The sequence below is a fragment of the Hemicordylus capensis genome, chromosome 1, assembly GCF_027244095.1.
Source record: "Hemicordylus capensis ecotype Gifberg chromosome 1, rHemCap1.1.pri, whole genome shotgun sequence".
NCBI classification, from domain to species: Eukaryota; Metazoa; Chordata; class Lepidosauria; order Squamata; family Cordylidae; genus Hemicordylus; species Hemicordylus capensis.
In genome coordinates this window covers 439,010,422-439,030,651 of record NC_069657.1, presented here as the reverse complement: position 1 = coordinate 439,030,651, position 20,230 = coordinate 439,010,422, and the positions used below count along the sequence as shown (strand labels likewise).

Below are 20,230 nucleotides of genomic sequence, written 5' to 3'. Positions count from 1 at the left end.
TTCAGAGTCATCTTCCTTGTGGTAAATAAGAGGCGGGCTTCTTTGGGGGATTTGCCACCAAGGTGCCGCTGGGAGCCGATTGTGCGGGTTCCCACAGGCAGCCAAGTCTGGGCTTAGCTTCCCTAGCCTGTCTTGGCTGCTTGTGATAACAGCCTCACAGTATAGCCTGTATTTGACCTGTATTTTTAAGGGGGTCATCTTAAATTCAGAGTTGTCTTCTATCCACATTAATAGGGGTGGTGGCAGTCTCAAGTGAACAGAGAAATTTCACTCGTCTTACAGAAGGACTTTTAGTTTATCTCAAAATTCTTCAGAAAGAACTCCAAAATTTGCTTTCAGTGTTCCATTGAGTAATATATGAATAAGATATGAAGAAGCAATTCTGCCTTTCTCCAACATGAGCATTTCCAGACCGCAGGTTTTACCACGGGTTTATGGCGAAGCTAGAATGCCAAAGCAAGTCAGAAGCCCTGCAGTGGCACGTCACTAATCCCTCCAACTTTCTGCTCATGGATACAGGCAAACCTCATTATACATAGCCATACAACTGACATCCATAGTTCCGTGTATCTGTGGTTGGGCTATTGATATCCGACCTTGGGACATGTGGTGAAAAAAATGTTAATTTCCATATATCCATGGTTTTGGGGTGGCCAGTAGGGGTGTGCATGGAACCGTCTGGCCTGGTTCAGTCCAGCCCCCCATCAAACCCCACCCCCCTGGTCCGGTCCGGTTCCGGACTGGTTCGTGAATTTTTTGGTGTTTTTTAAAAAGTTCAAGTAAATTTTAAATACCTTTAGCCCCTTTGGGGGGCTTGCTGAAGCCATGGGGGAGGGGGTCCGTGCGGGTTCCCTCTCCCCCCGCCGGCCTTCCTGATCACCACCACAGCGGGGTAATTCAGCATTTTCGGCCCTTTCAGGCCTCCGTACAAGTGCTCAGCCACGGCCACAGCTTCAGCAAGCCCCCCAAAGTGGCTAAAGGTGCTTAAAATTTACCTGATTTTTTTTTTTTTAAATCACAAACTGGCCAGACCGGACCCAGCGGTTCGGTTCTGGTCCGATGGAACCGGGGGTGGTGGTGGTTCAGTTCAACACCAAACCCCCGAACCCCTGGACCAGACCGCCGGACCAGTCCGCACATCCCTAGTGGCCAGAAATGATTTTGGAGGTCATTTCTAGCAACCATTTTGTTTAAAAGAGCCATTTTGTGACTCTTCTGTTTAAATTTTTTAACCGCTGTTTCCTGTGGGAAATCGCAGAAATTGCAGGCTTTGGGAGGCATCGCTGGGCACCTGGAGACGTGTGGAGCACTTCATTGCTCTTATTTTCACCTTATTTTCAAAGTCTTTTCAAAGTCTCCAGGAACCTAACCCCGCAATTCCCATTCACTCAATGCCTTGATATCTTCAGTTTTGCTACCTGTGGAAATTGACAGGAACTGAACCCCTGCAGATAACTAGGTCCACCTGTATTGTGGCATTTGTCTGAATAGGGAAAGGCTCTATCTGTGATGGCAGGCACTTCTGTGATCTGCAGGCTGGATTTCCCCAGTCTGCTAATCATGGAAGTGCCTGTCATCACAGTTACTCTGCTGACAAAAACCGCTGTAACATAGGAACATAGGAAGCTGCCCTATACTGATCAGACCATTGGTCCATCTAGCTCAGTATCGTCAACACCGACTGGCAGCAGCTTCTCCAGGGTTGCAGGCAGGAGTCTCTCTCGGCCCTATCTTGGAGATGCCAGGGAGGGAACTTGGAACCTTCTGCATGCAAGTGCTCTTCCCAGAACTGCCCTCTTACAGTGATCACACATGTAGTCTCCCATTCAAATGCAAGCTAGGGTGGACCCTGCTTAGCAAAGGGAACAATTCATGCTCACTACCACAAGACCAGCTCTCCTCCCTGAGCGCTGAGGTGGAGGGGGTGAGTGATGCAGTTTGCAGGACTTCCATCCCACTTTGGTGCGCTAAGTGTGTGCCTTGAGTTTTAATTTGCATGTCTCAGTAGGGCTAAAGAAGATCTGGAATGATCCAGAGCTCTTTTTCCTTTGTGTTCCAGACTGGGGATGTGCCAAATTTTCATTGGGTCCACTTTTCTTAGGAATTAAAAAATAATAATAATAATCTTTCACTGTGAAATTGATATCTCTCTCCACTCTCATGGCAAAGCACTTCTTAAGAGATAGGGAGACATCACACTGGGTCTTGTACTGTAGATGATCTCCTTTAAAGAGATAGTCCCAGTCACCACTTTAAATGAGACGAATTTTTTCATCCCTATGTGTCACAGGCAAAACAGAGGGCCTGTTTCACAGGGGAAATTATTTTGTGAAAAAGAGGGACTTCATTTTGCTTGGTCCTATTCCAGACTAGTCTAGAAAATTGTGCTTGTCACAATATGCAGAAAAAGGAACTGTGGATTATTTAGGGCATCATTCCCGTGATGAATGTTTGATATTCCTATTAAGGTATGTGGTAGCAATAGAATGAGCACAGGTCCTGGGTACCAAATTTCCCGGGAAGAAAAAGAAAAACCTTCTGAATATTTAAATTCTTGGGGGACATAGGTTAATAGTTCCTACCTCATCACCAGAACCAAGTCACGGGAAAGATTTACTGGTGGGGAAAATAAAGGTGTGATGAGTGTCTAATCTAGGCCTTCAGGTGATGACAACTATGTTTTTCAGTCCAGAACTCGAGATTATAGCAGACGGGGGGCTCCTTCTGAGTACAGCAGCAACCTGTATTCTTTCACTCTCCCAAGTAATGTGTATTATGAAATGTGTGGCACGGACTCATTCTCCTCCAAGTTTCCCTGCCCCTTCAGGCAGCAGGCAGTGCAGTGAAACAGGGACAGGAAAACCCGGGACATGATGATGACATGCCACATCTCTTTACTACTGCATATTAGGCCTGTGTGAAGCTTCAGGGACCTATTCAGGTTCAGCCTGCTTCAACTTCCTTCAACCCCCTTTGGGCCGAAGCAAAACACCATCTGCTGGGGAGCATAGTGAGGTCAAAGTGAAGCAAACCAGGACAACTCTTTGACCCTGTAAAGCTTCACTTTGGCCAACCCCATCCCTCAACTCCCAAAACTTCTTAGCAGGACCAGGAGGGGACAGGTGACAAGCCTCTCTTCTTCCTCTTCCCTCCTTGCCATGAGGAAGCAAGCAGCCACCTTCCATGGCTTGACCTTGTAAAGGGTCCCCTCATTTCCCATGGAATCCAGGGAATGGCCCAGGTGCTCCTCGACTTTGTAGCCTTTTCCAAGATTGCAGCCATGACTGTGGCGTGGCTCAGAAAAGACTGCAGATCCCAGAAGCACCTGTGCCATTCCATCGATTCCATGGGGCAGGGAAAATCTTTGTGAAAGTAATGCCATGGAAGGCATGTGCTTACTTGCTTGTCGTAGGGAGTGAATTGACGCTTCTGGTAAGTAGTTTTAGGAGTGGAGGTGAGGGGTTAGGGTGGGCCAAAAAGAAGCATCCAGGGGCCAAAGTGTCCAGCTTGAAGCAAAGTGGGCACCTCAAAATAGGGCTGAAGGGTTCTGAGGCAAATAGGGGCCCTTTTGGAAACTTTGAACTGGTCCCTGAAGTGAAGCAAGGCTGCTTCACACAAGCATCCTAGACATTATGGGTGGGGAGGAGAGGAGAAGGGGGTGAGCTGGCTCTTTTCAGTGACAGCCGCCCGTCTGCTCTAATGTCGAGTTCCTTCCAGCTTCGGTTGTAATTGATTTGGCTTTGGCAATTAATCCAAAACCTATTAGTGAGAAGAATATGTTAGACAGTGTTAAATTTTTCTCTTGGTAACGACAGCAAGATCCCAAGCCAAATGTCTGCGCAGAGTAAAACAGAATCTATATGACAATTGTACTCCATAATAAGATTGTAATGCATGCTCTAATGGTGTCCTTGGAATATATAATATGAAGGCCAAATTACATGTGATGGCCAATTCAGTGATTCTTCCTCCCAAAGTTATATTTTGAAAGAAAAGCAGCTCCAGAATTTTGGAACCAGCAGCCAAGATCTGACAGATGGAGGCGTTCCCCTTTTCTTGCTGCCATTTTTGTATTCAAATTCACCTCCTCACGCTGCATTTTCAGCCCTGGAGAAAACGCAAAAGGGGCCATGAATTGATTCTTTTGCTTTTATATTAATTTTCCTCCCTCCCTGTGTATCTTGCCTTTCTACTTAAATTGGGAGTCTGTGCACAGGGGCTGTGTTCTGTTTAAATTTTGTTCAACACTTAGGTGTTTTAGGTACTGCATAAATAAATAACAGCAACAAAGATCCTTATGGCACAGTAAAAAGAACAAATTTTAACAGCATATATTTTTCAGGATTAGACCCTCTGTCATCAGATTGCATCTGATGATGAGAGTTGTAGTCCGTGAAAGCTTTAAGCCATACTAAATCTGTTAGAGCATAATCCTAACCTGTTTACTGAGCAGAAATTCCCACTGAGTCCAGTGGGGTTTACTCTCCGATAAGGATAGCATAGTGCCATAAGACTCTGCGTTGGTTTTGCTGCGACAGATTAATGCAGCCAGCCTCCTGGAAGGCAGTATTCCTGTCTGCACTGAGAATTCCTGTAAAATGCAGAATTCCTGTAAATCTGCAGAATTCTGTCTGTAGAATTCCTGTCTGCACTGAGCTGCAAAGCTCATTTGTTTCTGCTTGAGACATTTGGGTATGGCCCTTCTTTCCAAAAGTGCACCTTAACATTCAAAGCTAATCTGAAAGCAGATTAAGTGCATGGGGTGAAGTGAGGTGAGGCTGCTGTCTCAGGCAGTGGATAATTGGGGTGTCAGTGGGGCTGCAAGATGCCCCCTTCCACTGCCATCAGAAAGGGCTCTTCAGGACCAGTCTGACCCTTGCAAGCTTCTCAAGGAGTGCCTCTTCTCACACCCCTTTCAAAGCATCCAAGAAGACTGAGGAAAGAAGAGGACGCTGCTAGCAACTCTCAAAGCTTGCAAGGCTCGACTTTGAAAGGGGGTGGCCCCATCAGCGTCATGGGGCACGGCAGCATTTGCCTTCTTGCCTGTGGCGCTGCCAATACCTCGGAGCCAATACCTTGGTCTCCCCCTCGCCCCACTACCTGAAAGGGGCTTCTTTTTCACGAGAAGTGAAGCTTGCCTCCCAGAGCACTCCTGTCCCTTCAGGTATTGCATTATATAGAGCAGTCCATGAACATATTTAAAAAATAAGTCATATCTTTTAAAAAGCAAAACAATAACAAAACCAATCCCAACAGTAACCCCAATCCCAACAATCACCTTAAAGGCTAACAAGTTTATTGTGGAATAGGATTTCATGGACCAGATTCTGCAACCCTTTTGGTGTCACAAGAGACCTTGTTTGTTTTTGCCACAGTAGACAAACACAGCCCCTTCTCCCTGTGTCAAGTCTCCGCCTGAGAGCCTACCCCAAATTCAAGGATGTGTTTTGTTTTTCACCTGTTGAATTACCACATTCACAGTGAGCATTAGTTTGTCTTCGACTTTATCTGATGATGCCACCATTTGATGAGGTTTGTTACCTTGCCATTCGTGAATATATCCTCTTAGTGACGAAGCCTTGAGAGCACAGGATAAGGATGAATGTTCAGTCTCTCTCTCTCTCTCTCTTCAGTCAGTCGTGTCCGACTCTCGGTCGCTCTATGGATCAATGCACTCCATGCTGTCCTATCTTGTACAGCTTCCTTTAATTCCTCCATGGTCATTCCAGTGTCATTTTTTATAATATCCAGCCACCGAGTACAAGACCATCCCCGTCTCCTTCTTCCGCTGATCATTCCCAGCATAGGGAATGTTCAGTACATATGAAGAAACAAAGTATGAATTGTAATACACCTAAGGACAAGTTTATTATTGATTTAAAATGAAAACAGCAAGGCAATGTTCAGCAAGGCACATAAAGTCCATTGCAACGTTACTATTTTGTTCGGTTGTGAAGCACAATACTGAGCGTGCTGAGCTTCTTGTCACATACAATCCTTAAGTTTGCTAATGGTCTAGGACAGGTGTACATTATATTATGTGTAAAACTTGATGCTGAAATCCAGACTTTCCAAACCCAGAGTATTGCCCCAGTTCACCACTGGTCTCCTACGGTCTCTGGTCAATAAATCCTCAAGATTTCCTACAAAAGACCCTGAGCAACTCCCTTGCTCAGTCTCCTACAGGAGGTTTTTCACACCTGGCTTCTAGTTCGCATCTCCTCCAGAATGGAGGTGTGTGTTCACATATCGGCCAGATTTAACCAGAAGTCCCTGTAAGCTATCGTGGAGCAGTTCACACACAATTCAGGTTTTTCATTGTGCAGAAGTGGAGCCCAATTTATATCCGGGGTAAAGCAAATACACTTTTCCCATCAGTTTTTGGGGGCAACTTCAATTTGCAATAAAGCCTTGCAGTATACCCGTGATGATGAAAGCTCCAGGAGCCCTCACATCGAGCTCCTTCTTCTTTCCCTACCAGTCCCTATTTAATCAACACTCCCCACTTCCCAACTGTCACCACCTTCTTTTTTTAAAAGAGTTCCAAACTTCCCATACATTGTTTCTATGACAACCTTTGCTCTCCTGCCCTCTAAAGCCCTTTGTTTGTGGACATCTTCGTACATGCTGAAATGTATTACTCTTTTCCATAGTGTGTGCAACATAGCTGCTACAAGGTCCACACTTGTATCAAACAAAAATAGACCCTTTCCTGGACCTTGTTTATGAATAACCAATCTATTTTTTGTGCTGATCTATGTTCTCTGTTTATAACATTCTACTCTTACATCTCTCCAGCTTGCAAATCCACTACAGAGTGGTGCCCATAGATAAGGAAGAGCTGTGGCATGTCTAAAGAAGATTTCTAAATTTGCTTGACTCTTGAATGCTGGGTCAGCAGGCATGTTGGCTTATTTCACCCCTCATAATTTCCTTCTTTCTGACTCTTCCAGCCACTGGTAATACTGCTCCAGCTTACAGGACTGCAAGGATGTCTTCGTTATACTTCCCAGCACTCTGCACACCTTCCAAGATGGTTCAGGGGCTCAAGAGGTCCCTGTTGCTCTTAAAGGAGCCCCTGGCAAAACTCAGCACTGCACAGTGAGGATGGTCATCTCCACATGGTGCCAGGGAGATTGTGCAGGTTGTGCAGATTCAGCTTTGGCCGAAGCTTCACACAGGCAGACCCTGTAACAATTAGTCAGGGAGACACCCTTAGGGTTGATGGGGGCTGCCACTGGTTCCCTGGCTTTACAATGAAGAGCACTGATCTAATATGACTCAAGAACACCAGAGACTAAATAGGAGCTCCAGGTTTCTCAAGGAGCAAATGCAGACAGATGGCTTGTGTGTGTTTATGGCTAGCTTGGTAATTTGGGCCAAGTCCATGCCATCTGAAAGAATCCTTGGTTTGCCAATAAGCAGTTTAGAGAGTTTCGCTTCAGAGCTTAATAGAGGGTAAACACAGAGGTAAAGGTGAGCGTCGTGGCTGCGCTCTCTTCCTTTCTCTCAGCAGATCACAACTGACAAGACATGGCTTAGAAACTGATCTGAGCATGAATGTCTCGGTTTTAGTAAGCAGACGTGTGAAAGCTAAATTGCTGAGATAATGAATGTGATTGAAGAGGCTCATTAACATGCACCTATGGGAAATGTTTGGCTGTTCTAGTACTGCCTACTTTGCAGTTACAGCAAAGGGAAGCAGGAGAGAATCCCAGAAAGCCAACTCCAAAGGTCTTTGCTCTCTCTGGGTTTTGGAACATGCCAGGGCTAAGAATTGCATTTCATTTGAATGTTTTGTTAATCTCTTTAGCATATTCAAGACGTCACGCCACAAGGGTTTCCCTTACCTAGCTGCCATTCACCCTATTGGAAATCATCATTACACATCAGACTCGGAGAAGAAACGTATTATTCTCGTCAAACTCCAGTTGTGCATGGCAGTGTAAACCAGATTGGATCAGCAGTTTTCCACAGCTAAGCCAGCATTTAAGGGCTAAGAAGTCATTGAGATTTTGAATTAAAGTCAGAGTTCCAGTTTAAGCGCCAGAAATTACAGGGAGAAAAAAGGCACACGGTTGTCTCCAGAGTATATAATTAGAGGTTTAGAGTAATCATGCTCTCTCCTGGAGCAGCACTTTCCAGATATCCATTTCAAACCACTATTGTGATTTGGGTTTCCCCCCCTTATGCCATCTAGGAGTTGCTGTACTTATTCATTGCAGTTTTAAATAACTGGATGCCCTTTTTCTATGGATTTTCTTGCTTTCTAGGGATAAACAGAAATATGAGGCTTTCCCATAATTGGAGTACTTTTCAGGTGAACCACACTGACCAACATCCTGACTAAGCATGTGGCCACATGCCAAGAAAAAGCATCCCCACTGCAGGCAACTTCATAGCATCTATTGTGCAAGGCGGATGATTCTCACCAATCACTCCTTCCTCCAGAAGTGCCCTGCACCACCCAAAAACATGTACTTGAGGGCTGAGCAGCCCTCAGGGACATGTTTTCTGGTGGTGCAGCACACTTCTAGGGGAAGAAGAGAGTGGTAAAAATCCGTTCCTCTCCCATACAATAGATGTTGCAGAGTAAAGGAAGCTCTGTGCAATGAGGAAACTTCCCAACGTTTGAGTGCATGCTTGGTCAGGATGTTGGCCACCGCTTTTGGGGCAATGGTTCATAGACTAAAAGAACTGGAAACTACTTCATTGGGTGGGATTATTAAGGAGGATAAGGAGGATACAGAGAAGCTGAATGAGTTCTTTGCATCTGTCTTCATGGCGGAGGATATTGACCAAATATCCACTCTGGAACTGAGCTTCTCAAGCTTGGAGGCTGAAGAACTGGCCAATTTGAGATGATGAGAGAGGATGTTCTAAACTGTCTTGAAAAATTAAGAAATTGCCAGGGTCAGATGGCATCCACCTAAGAGTTCTGAAGGAACTCAATTGTGAAATTGCTGATCAGCTAGCAACAACATGAAACTTGTCCCTAAAATCAGGCTCTGTGCCAATGGACTGGAAAGTAGCTATACTGTAATTCTGATTTTAAAAAAGGAACCCAGGGTACTTTCCAGACTAGAGCCTACAACAGGGTCAGGACATATCTCGGAAGTGGGCTTCCACACTTCATAGGAACATAGGAAACTGCCATATACTGAGTCAGACCATTGGTCTATCTAGCTCAGTATTGTCTTCACAGACTGGCAGTGGCTTCTCCAAGGTTGCAGGCAGGAGTCTCTCGCAGCCCTACCTTGGAGATGCTGCCAGGGAGGGAACTTGAAACCTTCTGCTCTTCCCAGAGTGGCTTCATCCCCTAAGGGGAATATCTTGCAGTGCTCACACATCAAGTCTCCCTTTCATATGCAACCAGGCCAGACCCTGCTTAGTTATGGGGACAAGTCATGCTTGCTACCACAAGACCAGCTCTCCTCTCCTCTCACTTCCTGCGTCATGACATCGGGGTCCCTATGCGGACAGCAGGTTGCCATTCACATTGCCAATGCCTTGTCTCAAATTTAATCACTGTGATACAGAGCTAGGATGTCATATATCTGGTGTAAGGAAGTTGCTGTTTTTTCGGGTTGTTAATTGCTGTGAGACTGCTCCCCCTGCGGTTTACGTTTTCAGTGCAACTTGTCTGAATGGAGACATTTTGCTGCTATTCTAGCAGCTGTAGTCTGGAAAGTGTCCAGGAAAACTATAGGCTGGTCAGCTTAACTTCTTTGCCGGGTAAATTGATGGAAAGCATACTTAAGGACAAAATTGTTAAACTTATAGCAGAACAGGCGAAGGGGAACCAGCATGGCTTCTGCAAGGGGAGGTCTTGCCTCACTGTCCTTTTGGAATTCTTTGAGAGTGTCAGCAGGCATGTGGATAAAAGTGATCCGGTTGACACAGTATACTTGGACTTCCAAAAGGCTTTTGATAAAGTTTCCCACCAAAGGCTCTTGAGAAAACTTAGCAGTCATGGGATAAGGGGACAGGTTCAGTAACCTGGTAACTGGATTGGTAATTGGTTGAAGGGGAGGAAACAGAGGGTAGGAAAAAATGGATAACTTTCACAATGGAGGGAAGTAAGAAGTGGGGTCCCCCAGGGATTGGTACTGGGACCTGTGCTCTTTATCTTGTTCATAAATGATCTAAAAGTTGGGGTGACGAGCAAAGTGGCCAAATTTGCAAATGACACTAAACTATTTAGGGTAGTGAAATCCACAGCAGATGTGAGGGGCTCCAAAAGGTTCTGTCCAAACTGGGTGGGCAAATGCAGTTAAATGTAAGCAAGAGTAAGATGATACATATTGGGGCAAGAAACCCCAACTTCACATTTTATTCATTCATTCATTCATTCATTCATTCATTTATTGAATTTATATACCACCTAGTATAAAGATTTCTGGGCAGTGTACAGGATTAAAACATAAAATATAACACAATTAAAATTAATAAAAAGATAAAAATCAGATAAAAACACATTAAAATTTAGAAATTGAGTGGTCTGGGAAAACAGGTACATCTTCAGGGTCCTCCTAAAAGCAAACATAGAAGGAGATGCTCTTATTTCAGCAGGGAGTGCATGCCAAAGCCCTGGGGCAGCCACAGAAAACTCCCGGTCCCGAGTTGCCAACAAACGAGTCTGCGGCACCCGTAATCGGACTTCTCCAGATGATCTTAATAGGTGACAGGGTTCATGACAAAGAAAGTGCTCTCTTAAATACTCTGGACCTAAGCCATTAAGGGCCTTATAGGTAATAACTAGCACTTTGTATTTCGTTCAGAAACCTATCAGCAGCCAGTGCAGTTCTTTTAGCATCAATGTTATATGGTCCCTTCAGGTAAACCCAGAGACCAGTCTGTCTGCCGCATTCTGTACCAATTGTAGTTTCCAAACTACGTACAAAGGCACCCCCACATAGAGTGCATTACAGTTGTCAAGCCTAGAAGTTACCAGCATATGTACCACCATTTTAAGGTCACTAGTCTCCAAGAATGGACGTATCTGGCGTATAAGCCAAAGTTGATAAAAAGCACTCCTGGCCACAGCCTCAACCTAATAAATCAGGGAGAGTTTGGGATCCAGGAACACTCCCAGACTACAAACCGGATCTTTTACGGGGAGTGTAACCCCATCCAGAACAGGCAGATCTAAACTATCTCTCAGATCCCCACCCCCTACATACAGTACCTCCATCTTCTTTGGATTCAACTTCAGCCTGTTATCCCTCATCCAGCCCAATATTGCCTCCAGGCAGGCACTTAGGGGAGGTCATGCCTTTTCCTGATGAAGTTGGTATAGAGAAATAGATCTGGGTGTCATCAGCATATTGATACCATCTCAGACCAAACTTCCTGACAATCTCTCCCAGTGGTTTCATGTAGATGTTAAAAAGCATTGGAGACAGTATGGAGCCTTGTGGGACCCCACACTTCAACTCTCACTTTTCAGAGCAATAGTCTCCAAGCCACACCATCTGGAATCTGCCAGAGAGGTAGGAACGGAACCACTGTATGTGCCACCCAATCCCACATCCTTCAAGCGACCCAGCAGGATACCATGGTCAATGGTATCAAAAGCCGCCGAGAGATCTAAAAGGATCAGCAAAGTCACACTCCCTCTGTCTATCGCCAATTGGAGATCATCCATCAGGCCGACCAAGGCAGTCTCAACCCCATAGCCCACCCGAAAGCCAGTCTAGAAAGGATTTAAATAAATAGTGCCATCCAAAACTGCCTGGAACTGAGAAGCAACCACTCACTCAGTCACCTTGCCTAACCGAGGAAGATTGGAGACAGGCCTGTAATTGATCTAATTCTAAGGGCTACAAAGCAGGTTTCTTCAAATAAGGTCTAATAATAGCCTCCTTAAGACAAGGAGGGATCCTGCCTTCCCTCATCCTGCCCTCACTCATCACATACACTGATGGTTTCTGAGCAGTCGGTGACTGACCAGGAGCGAGATCTTGGGGTCATGGTGGACATCTAGTTGAAAGTGTTGACTCAGTGCACAGCAGCTGTGAAAAAGGCCAGTTCCATATTAGAGATAATTAGGAAGGGGATTTAAGATTATTATGCTAATGTTATAATGCCCTTATAAAAATCTATGGTGCAGCCACATCTGGAGTAATACATGCAGTTCTGGTCACCATCTTAAGAAGTACATTGTAGACCTGTAGACCTAGAGGTAAGATGCCTCTAAATACCAGTTGCATGGGAGCAACAGCAGGAGAGAAGGCATGCCCTCACCCTCTGCCTGTGGCATCTGGTGGGCCACTGTGTGAAACAGGATGCTGGACTAGATAAGCCTTGGGCCTGATCCAGCAGGGCTGTTCTTATGTTACAACAAGAGTTCCCAGCCTTGGGTCCCCAGATGTTGTTTGACTATAACTCCCATCACCCCCCACCACAGAGCCATTTGTGGCATTGTTGCTGGGAGCTGTAGTCAAACAACATCTGGGGACCTGAGTTTGGTATCCCTTATGCTACTAGGTTCAATTCCCTGGCAAGTCCAGTTAAAAAGCAGCTCAAATAGCACAGCTGGGGAAGAACCTCTGCCTGTCTACAGCCGTTGGCATCGAAATATCAGATTAAGTGAAATTAAAAGGCCAGGTTCAGATGTAATGGTGGCAGCTGAGGTTTCCGCCACTCTGAGAGCATACAGTATCCTCCATCCCCATGCATGTTTCTGCTTCCAGTCTCAGTAATGATATGCTGAGATGGGTCATGTCATATGAACCCACCAATCTCAGCATTTCCTACCCTACTCATGGCCAGGGAGCCTGACATCTGTTACTCATATTTGAAATGAGTGACAAATGTTGGGTTCCATGTTGCAAGAAGGGTAGGATATGCCGACACTGGCTGTGTGGTACAAACCCACCAATCTCAGCTCATTGTTACTGAGACTGGAAGTAGGGCTTGTGTCTGCTCTCGGGGTTGCAAACCTGGCCAAAGGGAATTTCAAGTTTCCCTCCAAGGCAAATCATTTGAGAGGCTCAAGAGAAGCCAAACAACTGCTTACAAGGCAAATGAAATTTCTGAAGTGTTTCTGCACATCCCTAGGTGACTCTGCTTCCAAAGGTGCGGCAGCAATCTTGCCTATCTGTTATATGACTCCTCTGTAGTTCAGTTGCAAGAAGTGCGGGTGACATGCAAGTGAGTCTGTTACAGTGGGGAGTCTGTTACAGTGGGGATACAGTGGGTGAAGAGAGAGTTAGCCGGAGAACTCAGGATCTGAGTAATATACAGCAAAGTAATGCTTTGTTTTCAGTTAGTCTCCCCATGATTTCCTAGCACTATGAGAATATTAGAAACCATATTGAATTTTTTATGATTATAAAATGAACAGGATCCATTTGGGAGTTTTCCTTGTAGACCCTACAGTGAGAAAAGGTTGCATTTTGGGAATGAGTGGGCAAAGAGATTTGATCAGGTGCTCTTGCAGAAAGGGCTTTGTTTAATAACTCCACTAAGATTTGGGGAAATTTTCTTTTGATGTCCCTGAGTATTAAATTAAACCTACCAGCTTTTGCAAATACAAAATAAGGGCATGTGGAAATACAGGAGAGGGAGATTTAGCAACATTCACCCTGACCTTTGCATTGACCTCTCCTTTGTAAATGCTGATCTTTCTTCTGCTTAGCTTGCTAGCAAAAAATCTAATTAAGTCAACTATTCAGAGTTAATCATGAGAGTTTGCAAAACATGAAGCTCTGGAGAAGTCGGGTCTAAGGTTCTGCAAGAACTGTTTGCAAGACTTCAGATGATGAGCTAGGACTTGCCAAACATTAGGAAAAGATGAGCTGTGTTGCAGTGTACTTTGCTTTGCTTAAATGAGCTCAACCAGACCCTAGGGTTTTTGATGCCCAAGTTGACACATGACCTTGGTGCCCCCTCACCATTCAGTTAGATTTATATTCTTCAGTATACAATTTTGACTGAATGTGAGTGGGTGGGGATCCGAAGTCATACTTGGTGGTTGGCAATGGCTCAGGTGGGGAGGGGGCAATGAGGAAGCTTATACCTTTTACAATATGTAAGACCACCATAGTTGCCACCACGCACCACTGCCCAGCTCCATGTGGACTCCACGCCCTCTGTGCAGCCCATCCTTGCTGTCCGCCTAGCCACCATGCATGCATATGCAGAGGAAGGCTATGCCCAGCGGGCAGCTGTGCCAGTCCCCCTTCCAAGAATTGGTGTCCTAGGCAACAGGCCAGATCAGCATAGTGCCTGGTCCAGCCTTGAGTTCAACCTTTGGAAGGTTTACCTCAGTTGACAGTAACATGATTTAGAAAAAGAGGAAATAGAAATGTTGGTTTTAAATTCAGATGTCGTGTTTGTTTTAAGTCTGTGGTTGCCTACCACAAGTCTTTCGGATGGGTGGAGGGCTTATATAGAGCTGGAGGGGACCAAGAGGCAAGATATGCTGACCCCGAAGCCAGGCAAGGCTTTCTATCCACTAGCCCACATAATTCAGCCATGCACTATTGATGATAGTGTACTCCATAAGAACAGCCCTGCTGGATCAGGCCCAAGGCCCATCCAGCATCCTTTTTTACACAGCAGCCAACCAGATGCCTCTGGGAGGCCCACAGGCAAGAGCTGAGGGTCTGCCCTCTCTCCTGCTGTGGTTCCCCTGCAACTGGAATTTAGAGGCATCTTGCCTCTGAGGCTGGAGGTGGCCTATAGCCCTCAGCCTAGTAGCCATTAATAGACCTCTCCTCCATGAATTTATTTATAAGAACATAAAAACAGAGAATGCGTGCACTATGGGAAAGTGCATTATGGGTTTCCAGTTTGACGCATCCAACATAGTGTATGGATATCCAGTTTGACTCCTCAAATGAATGTTCACATCATGATTTTAATCGAGAATCTGACCTGCAGTGCAAAGCGTGGAGAGGAAGAAGCTCTTCTTTTCCTTTTCATGTTGTTAAAGACATCTGTAAAATGCCAACGTTTATAATAGAGAATCGCACTTTGATGACCAATTTGGATTTCTGGAACCACATCAATCAATCAATCAATCAATCAATCAATCAATCAATCAATCAATCACATGTTTAGACACCTTTTTTCTCTAAACCAAACCAGCTTACAAATATTAAATATGTAATAAAATATCAGAAGAATCACAATAGCACTTAGTCACTGGCCTCCTCTGCAATTATGCTCCTAAAAGGATTAGATGGGGAAAGCCTTCCTTTGGTGCTGCTGGTCACTGCCACCTCTCCCTCAATGTATCTCCTCTCAGCAGCCTGCAGAGGGCACCAAGGAATGGCTCTTCCTCCCAGAATGGATGATCATGACCATGGCCAACTGCTCTCAGCTGTCACTGCCCCAAAGTGGCCATTATGGGCTGCTATTGTTGCCTCCTGAGGCATTCCCTGACATTTCATTCTCTCTTGTCCTTCCCCCCTTCATCTGACTCCTCCTCTGCAGTGACAGCAATACTTTTTTGGGGGGTGTTAGAGCCTTTGAATACCGTTGTGTGGGATGACAGTTGCTTGGCTAGTGATGCTCTCTGCTCCCGTCTCGTGGCTAGATATTTTCCTATTTCAGGTACTCCTGCCATCTGAAACACAGAAGGTGGCTATTCAAAGGCTTTCTGTGATTGAACCTTCCTGGTAAACATCCTTCTGTGTCTAGGAGACTGTTCAAATTCTGTTTAAGATGTCTTTTTCCCCAGCCTGGGCGGCATATATTGGGGACCTTTGCTTTGCATTTGCTTTAAATGTTGATGCTTGTTCTGTCTTGTTATGCTTTATGACTGGAGGCCATGTTCAGGACCAAGAAGCAAGTTATAAATGCAGTTAGTTAAGTTGGCAGTGATCAGTGTCTATATGTACTTTTAAAAAACCCTGTGCTTTGTTTCTATTCAGGTACTATTTCCGTCAATACGATGCGTACTCCTTATACTGCACCTGGAGAGAGTGAGATCTTGGACCTTGATGACGATTTGTACCTTGGAGGCTTGCCAGAAAACAAAGCAGGGCTGGTCTTCCCGACAGAAGTTTGGACAGCACTTCTCAATTACGGCTACGTGGGCTGCATTCGGGACTTGTTTATTGATGGCCAAAGCAAAGACATTCGCCAGATGGCCGAAGTCCAGAGCACTTCTGGGGTGAAACCCTCCTGTTCGAGAGAAACGGCAAAGCCATGCTTGAGCAATCCTTGTAAAAATAACGGTGTGTGTAGGGATGGCTGGAACAGATATGTCTGTGATTGTTCTGGTACAGGCTACCTGGGCAGATCATGTGAAAGAGGTAGGTACAATTCTGTACACCTTATAAGAGCTGCAGGATATAAAGCTGGGTCCACGCATGAATTAAAAGATGGTGGAAGTGGTTGAATGGGCAGTAGCACTTCATAACTGCAGGTGAAGGATACACCTTGGGTCAAACCATTAGTGGGACACTGGGGATATCATTGAAGCTTTTTAAAAATCTGTAGTGTGTATCTTGCTCTCTCTTTCACACTCACTCACACCGATTCATAACAACGGGAAGTTTATTTATTTGATTTATATACCACTTTTCATTAAAACTAGCTGGGCCGGGTGCAGACCATCTGCGCCTCTGCCGGCCCGCTTCTCCTCCCCCGCCCCGCCCGGCACTTTCTGGCTAGTGGGCCAGCCGTAAAGCTGGCCCGCCACCTCCTTCGACCTGCCCGCCAATTCCCAGCAGCTGGGCTGGCCCACTGCCTGCTCTTGCCAGCTGGCCCACCACTGCCTGCTGCTCCCGGTGGCCAGGCTGCTGCCACCTGCGCCTGCCGGCCAGCCGGCCACCCATTGGCGAGAGCACCCCACTTCTTCTGCCCCCACAGCTGGGTGCTTTCTGGCTGGCAGGCTGGCCAGAGAGCCAGCCCTCCACCTCCTCCCGCCTGCCAATTCCTGGCAGCTGGGCCAGCCCACCGCCGCCTGCTCATCCCTATTTTCATCCCCGTCACTAGTCCGGCAGCTGATTGCAAACTCTCACGAGAGCTGCCACGCATGGGATTAGTGACGGGTACGCCTAGGAGAAATAAATATATAGATAATCTCATAGCAGTTTACAATATAATTAAAACAATGCATAATTAAAACACAAACGTGCAGATAATATAAATATAAAAATAATATCTCTAGTTAAAAATTTAAAAACCCATTATAAACAACAATACATAAAACCACAAAGCAACAGTCGTAAAAACAATACTTTCATTGAAAAGCCTGGGTGAAGAGCCACATCTTTACTTGTTTCCTAAAAAATGACGTGGAGACTGAGATGCGGGTGCTAGCTAGGAGAACATTCCAAAGCCTGGGGGCAATGACTGAGAAGGCCCTGCCCCTTGAGCTCGACAACTGAGACTCTCTCACAGTCGGCATGCAGAGCAGAGCCCCTTCTGATTATCTTGTCCTTCTTGAGGTTAATAGCAGATTCGGAAAGGCAATTTTCACCAGGACCATGCCACAAAGGGAAAGAATAATTATCTCTCCCTCTGCACCACTGTCTCAGCCCTCATCATGGTGGCTACCATTTTAATGTTTTTTAAAAAGTTCTCATGACACTGCTAGAAAAAATTGCCCCACACTCACATCTCTGCACAGTTCATAATCTAAACAAACAACAAGTAAAATATTAATACACTTAAAAAGATTTAAAATATACACTCTAAAACCTAAAACTATTAAAACTATAAATTAAAAGCCTGGTTAAACAAGTATGCTTTCAGATTTTTTTTTTTTAAATCTAGATAATGGGAGGCTCTAATAATGGGAGGCTCTAATTTTGTTAGGAAGCACATTCCAAAGTCCCAGGGCAACCCTACACTAACCAAACCAGGGACAGCGGCAATTTGACCTCCCCTGGTTATCTTAATAGGGAGCAGGGTTCATGAAGAAGCAGGCGTTCTCTTAAATATCTATATCAACCTGCAGGGTGTTTGTTTTCTTTTAACTCTGAGGAATATGCAAATATGGTGGCCGACATACTGTTCAGTGGCACACCGGAGTTCAGGACCCACTGGGGCTGCTATGCGATGAGAAAGGCATCCCTGGTGGTGTTGCAGAGGCGGGAAGTGACCTCAAACAGCATGTGGGCACTTCCTCCACACTACTTCTATTGGAAACAGAACAGGCCACAAGCAGGCTGAGAATCCTCTCTTAACCAAATCTATACATAGCATCAGGACAGGGTATAGAAAGGTACTCTTCATAAACCACGGACATTACCATTTATGTAGCACTCTTCCTAAGTGCTGAAAGCATGTTAGTAATTTTTATAACATCTCTGTAAGGCAGGCTCATGTTATTATCTCATATTTTAGATTGGAAGAGAGAGCAGTGAGCAGAGAGAAAGAGCCATTGCATATTAGCAGGAAACCTGGTTTTGTGATTGATTGATGCTTCAGTTGACAGGGAACGGATAACCCAGGTTGCTTGATGGCAGGATCTGAATCCTGCTGTCATTGAGGCTATTCTCACAATGGAAGGAAACCAGACTAAGGGAGCCCAGCCTGGGTTCCATACACTGTGAGAACAGCCAGGCTCGCGGGCGAGCCTGGTAGTTCACCAGTGGCTAGCCCGCCGAAGAACCTCTCCCCTAAAATGAGGTTAGCGGAGCACTCACTCTGCTAACCATGTTTTACTGATCATGTGCCACCGCGGTGCGGCTCCATGTTGTGGCGACACATAAGTAGACCCCCAACCAGGAGGCTACAACAAGCCTCCTGGCCTTTAGGATCTCCCCAGAATGTCCTGCTCACTCACGCGGGACATCGTGGGACTTCTGGGGGCCAAGCAGCCTCGATCCCTGCCACCCCTACTGGCTCCGTGATGGAACCAGTAGTCATGTGGGCGGCCAATCTGGCTGTCCAGGGACAGCTCTCTCCCCACCAAACCCTCTCGGCTCCACACATCGATCTTATTTATTTATTATTTATCATCTTGTATAGAGCCTCATTGAATACCTGTAATTAATAATACTTAGCGTTTGGCTAATTATTGTATGTATCTTGCTTCAGTCCTTGCAACAGCTTGGTAAGGTAGAGATTCTCAGCCTGGGTCCCCAGATGTTGTTGGACTGTTGTCCCTCCCCTTGGTAGCCCTGCTTTTGGATGCCAGCTGAAAGTGAGTTGAGATGACATTAGGGATGTGCGAAACATTTCGGATACAGAACGATCTGTACCCGAAACAGCCGATTTCGGGTGATTTGGCCCCGAAACGAATCACCCTCCTAGCCTCCCGAAATGTTTTGGAGCCGAAACGAATCACCCCCATTTCGGCTCTAAATTATCTGTTGTTTCGGCCCTCCATTTTGTGGCCAGTAAGTGCCTTCTTCTTCCCCCTCCATTTTAAGTAATGATGTCTATTTGAATTTCCCACCTTTTTGCCTCTCATTGACTTCAATGCAAAAAGGTCTGATCTGATGTCTACTTGAATTTCAGGTCCCAGGGCCAAAAGAGTGGGGTGGGGTGGTAGTGCCTAATGGGTGGAGGCTACCACCCCAATTGCAGAGGGATTGGGCAAAGGGCTGCTTTTTGGTGAATTGTTGAAGTTTACTCGTCTTTAAGGTTTCCCCCCATTAGGTATAATGGAGGGTGTATCGCTTCACGTTGCGGGGGAAAGGGGTGGCCTAGAGCGGTGTGGGGTTGGTGGTACTGCAAGGTAGGGGCAAGGAAGCTACTAGAATTTTTCAAAGGATTTGGGCAGAGGGCTGATTTTTGGTGATTTGTTAAAGTTTACACGGCTTTAAGGTTTTTTTTATAAGGTATAATGGAGATTTCAGCAGCCCCATAACTGCACTTGGGGGGTGCTGGGGTGGCCCAGAGAGAGTGGTGGTGTAGTGCACATAGGGTGACAACCACCCCCATGGGTTTCTAACCCATGGAGTACAGGGTTCTGTTGTTTCTGAGGTGTTCTGAGTGTGGATTCTATGATAGCAAATGAGATTTTCAGTGAGGCACCATGAATCCACTCTCATTTGCTATCATAGAATCCACACTCAGAACACCTCAGAAACAACAGAACCCTGTACCCATGGGTTAGAAACCCATGGGGGTGGTTGGCACCCTATGTGAACTACACCACTACTCACTCTGGGCCACCCCAGCACCCCCCAAGTGCACTTATGGGGCTGCTGAAACTTCCATTTTACCTTATAAGGAAAAACCTTAAAGACGTGTAAACTTTAACAAATCACCAAAAATCAGCCCTCTGCCCAAATCCTTTGAAAAGATTCTGGTAGCT

General features: G+C 45.7%; 1 protein-coding gene across 27 annotated transcripts in view; it reads left to right on the top strand.

Moving 5' to 3' along the window:
* The window catches only part of NRXN1 (neurexin 1), a 1,475,796-nt gene that overhangs the window by 631,575 nt on the left and 823,991 nt on the right, over window positions 1-20,230 (top strand). For all 27 annotated transcript variants that reach the window (XM_053244491.1, XM_053244481.1, XM_053244465.1 and 24 more), the window contains one exon: window positions 15,885-16,268. In XM_053244491.1, coding sequence (XP_053100466.1) covers window positions 15,885-16,268 — 384 coding nt within the window. The remainder of the gene's footprint in view (window positions 1-15,884; window positions 16,269-20,230) is intronic.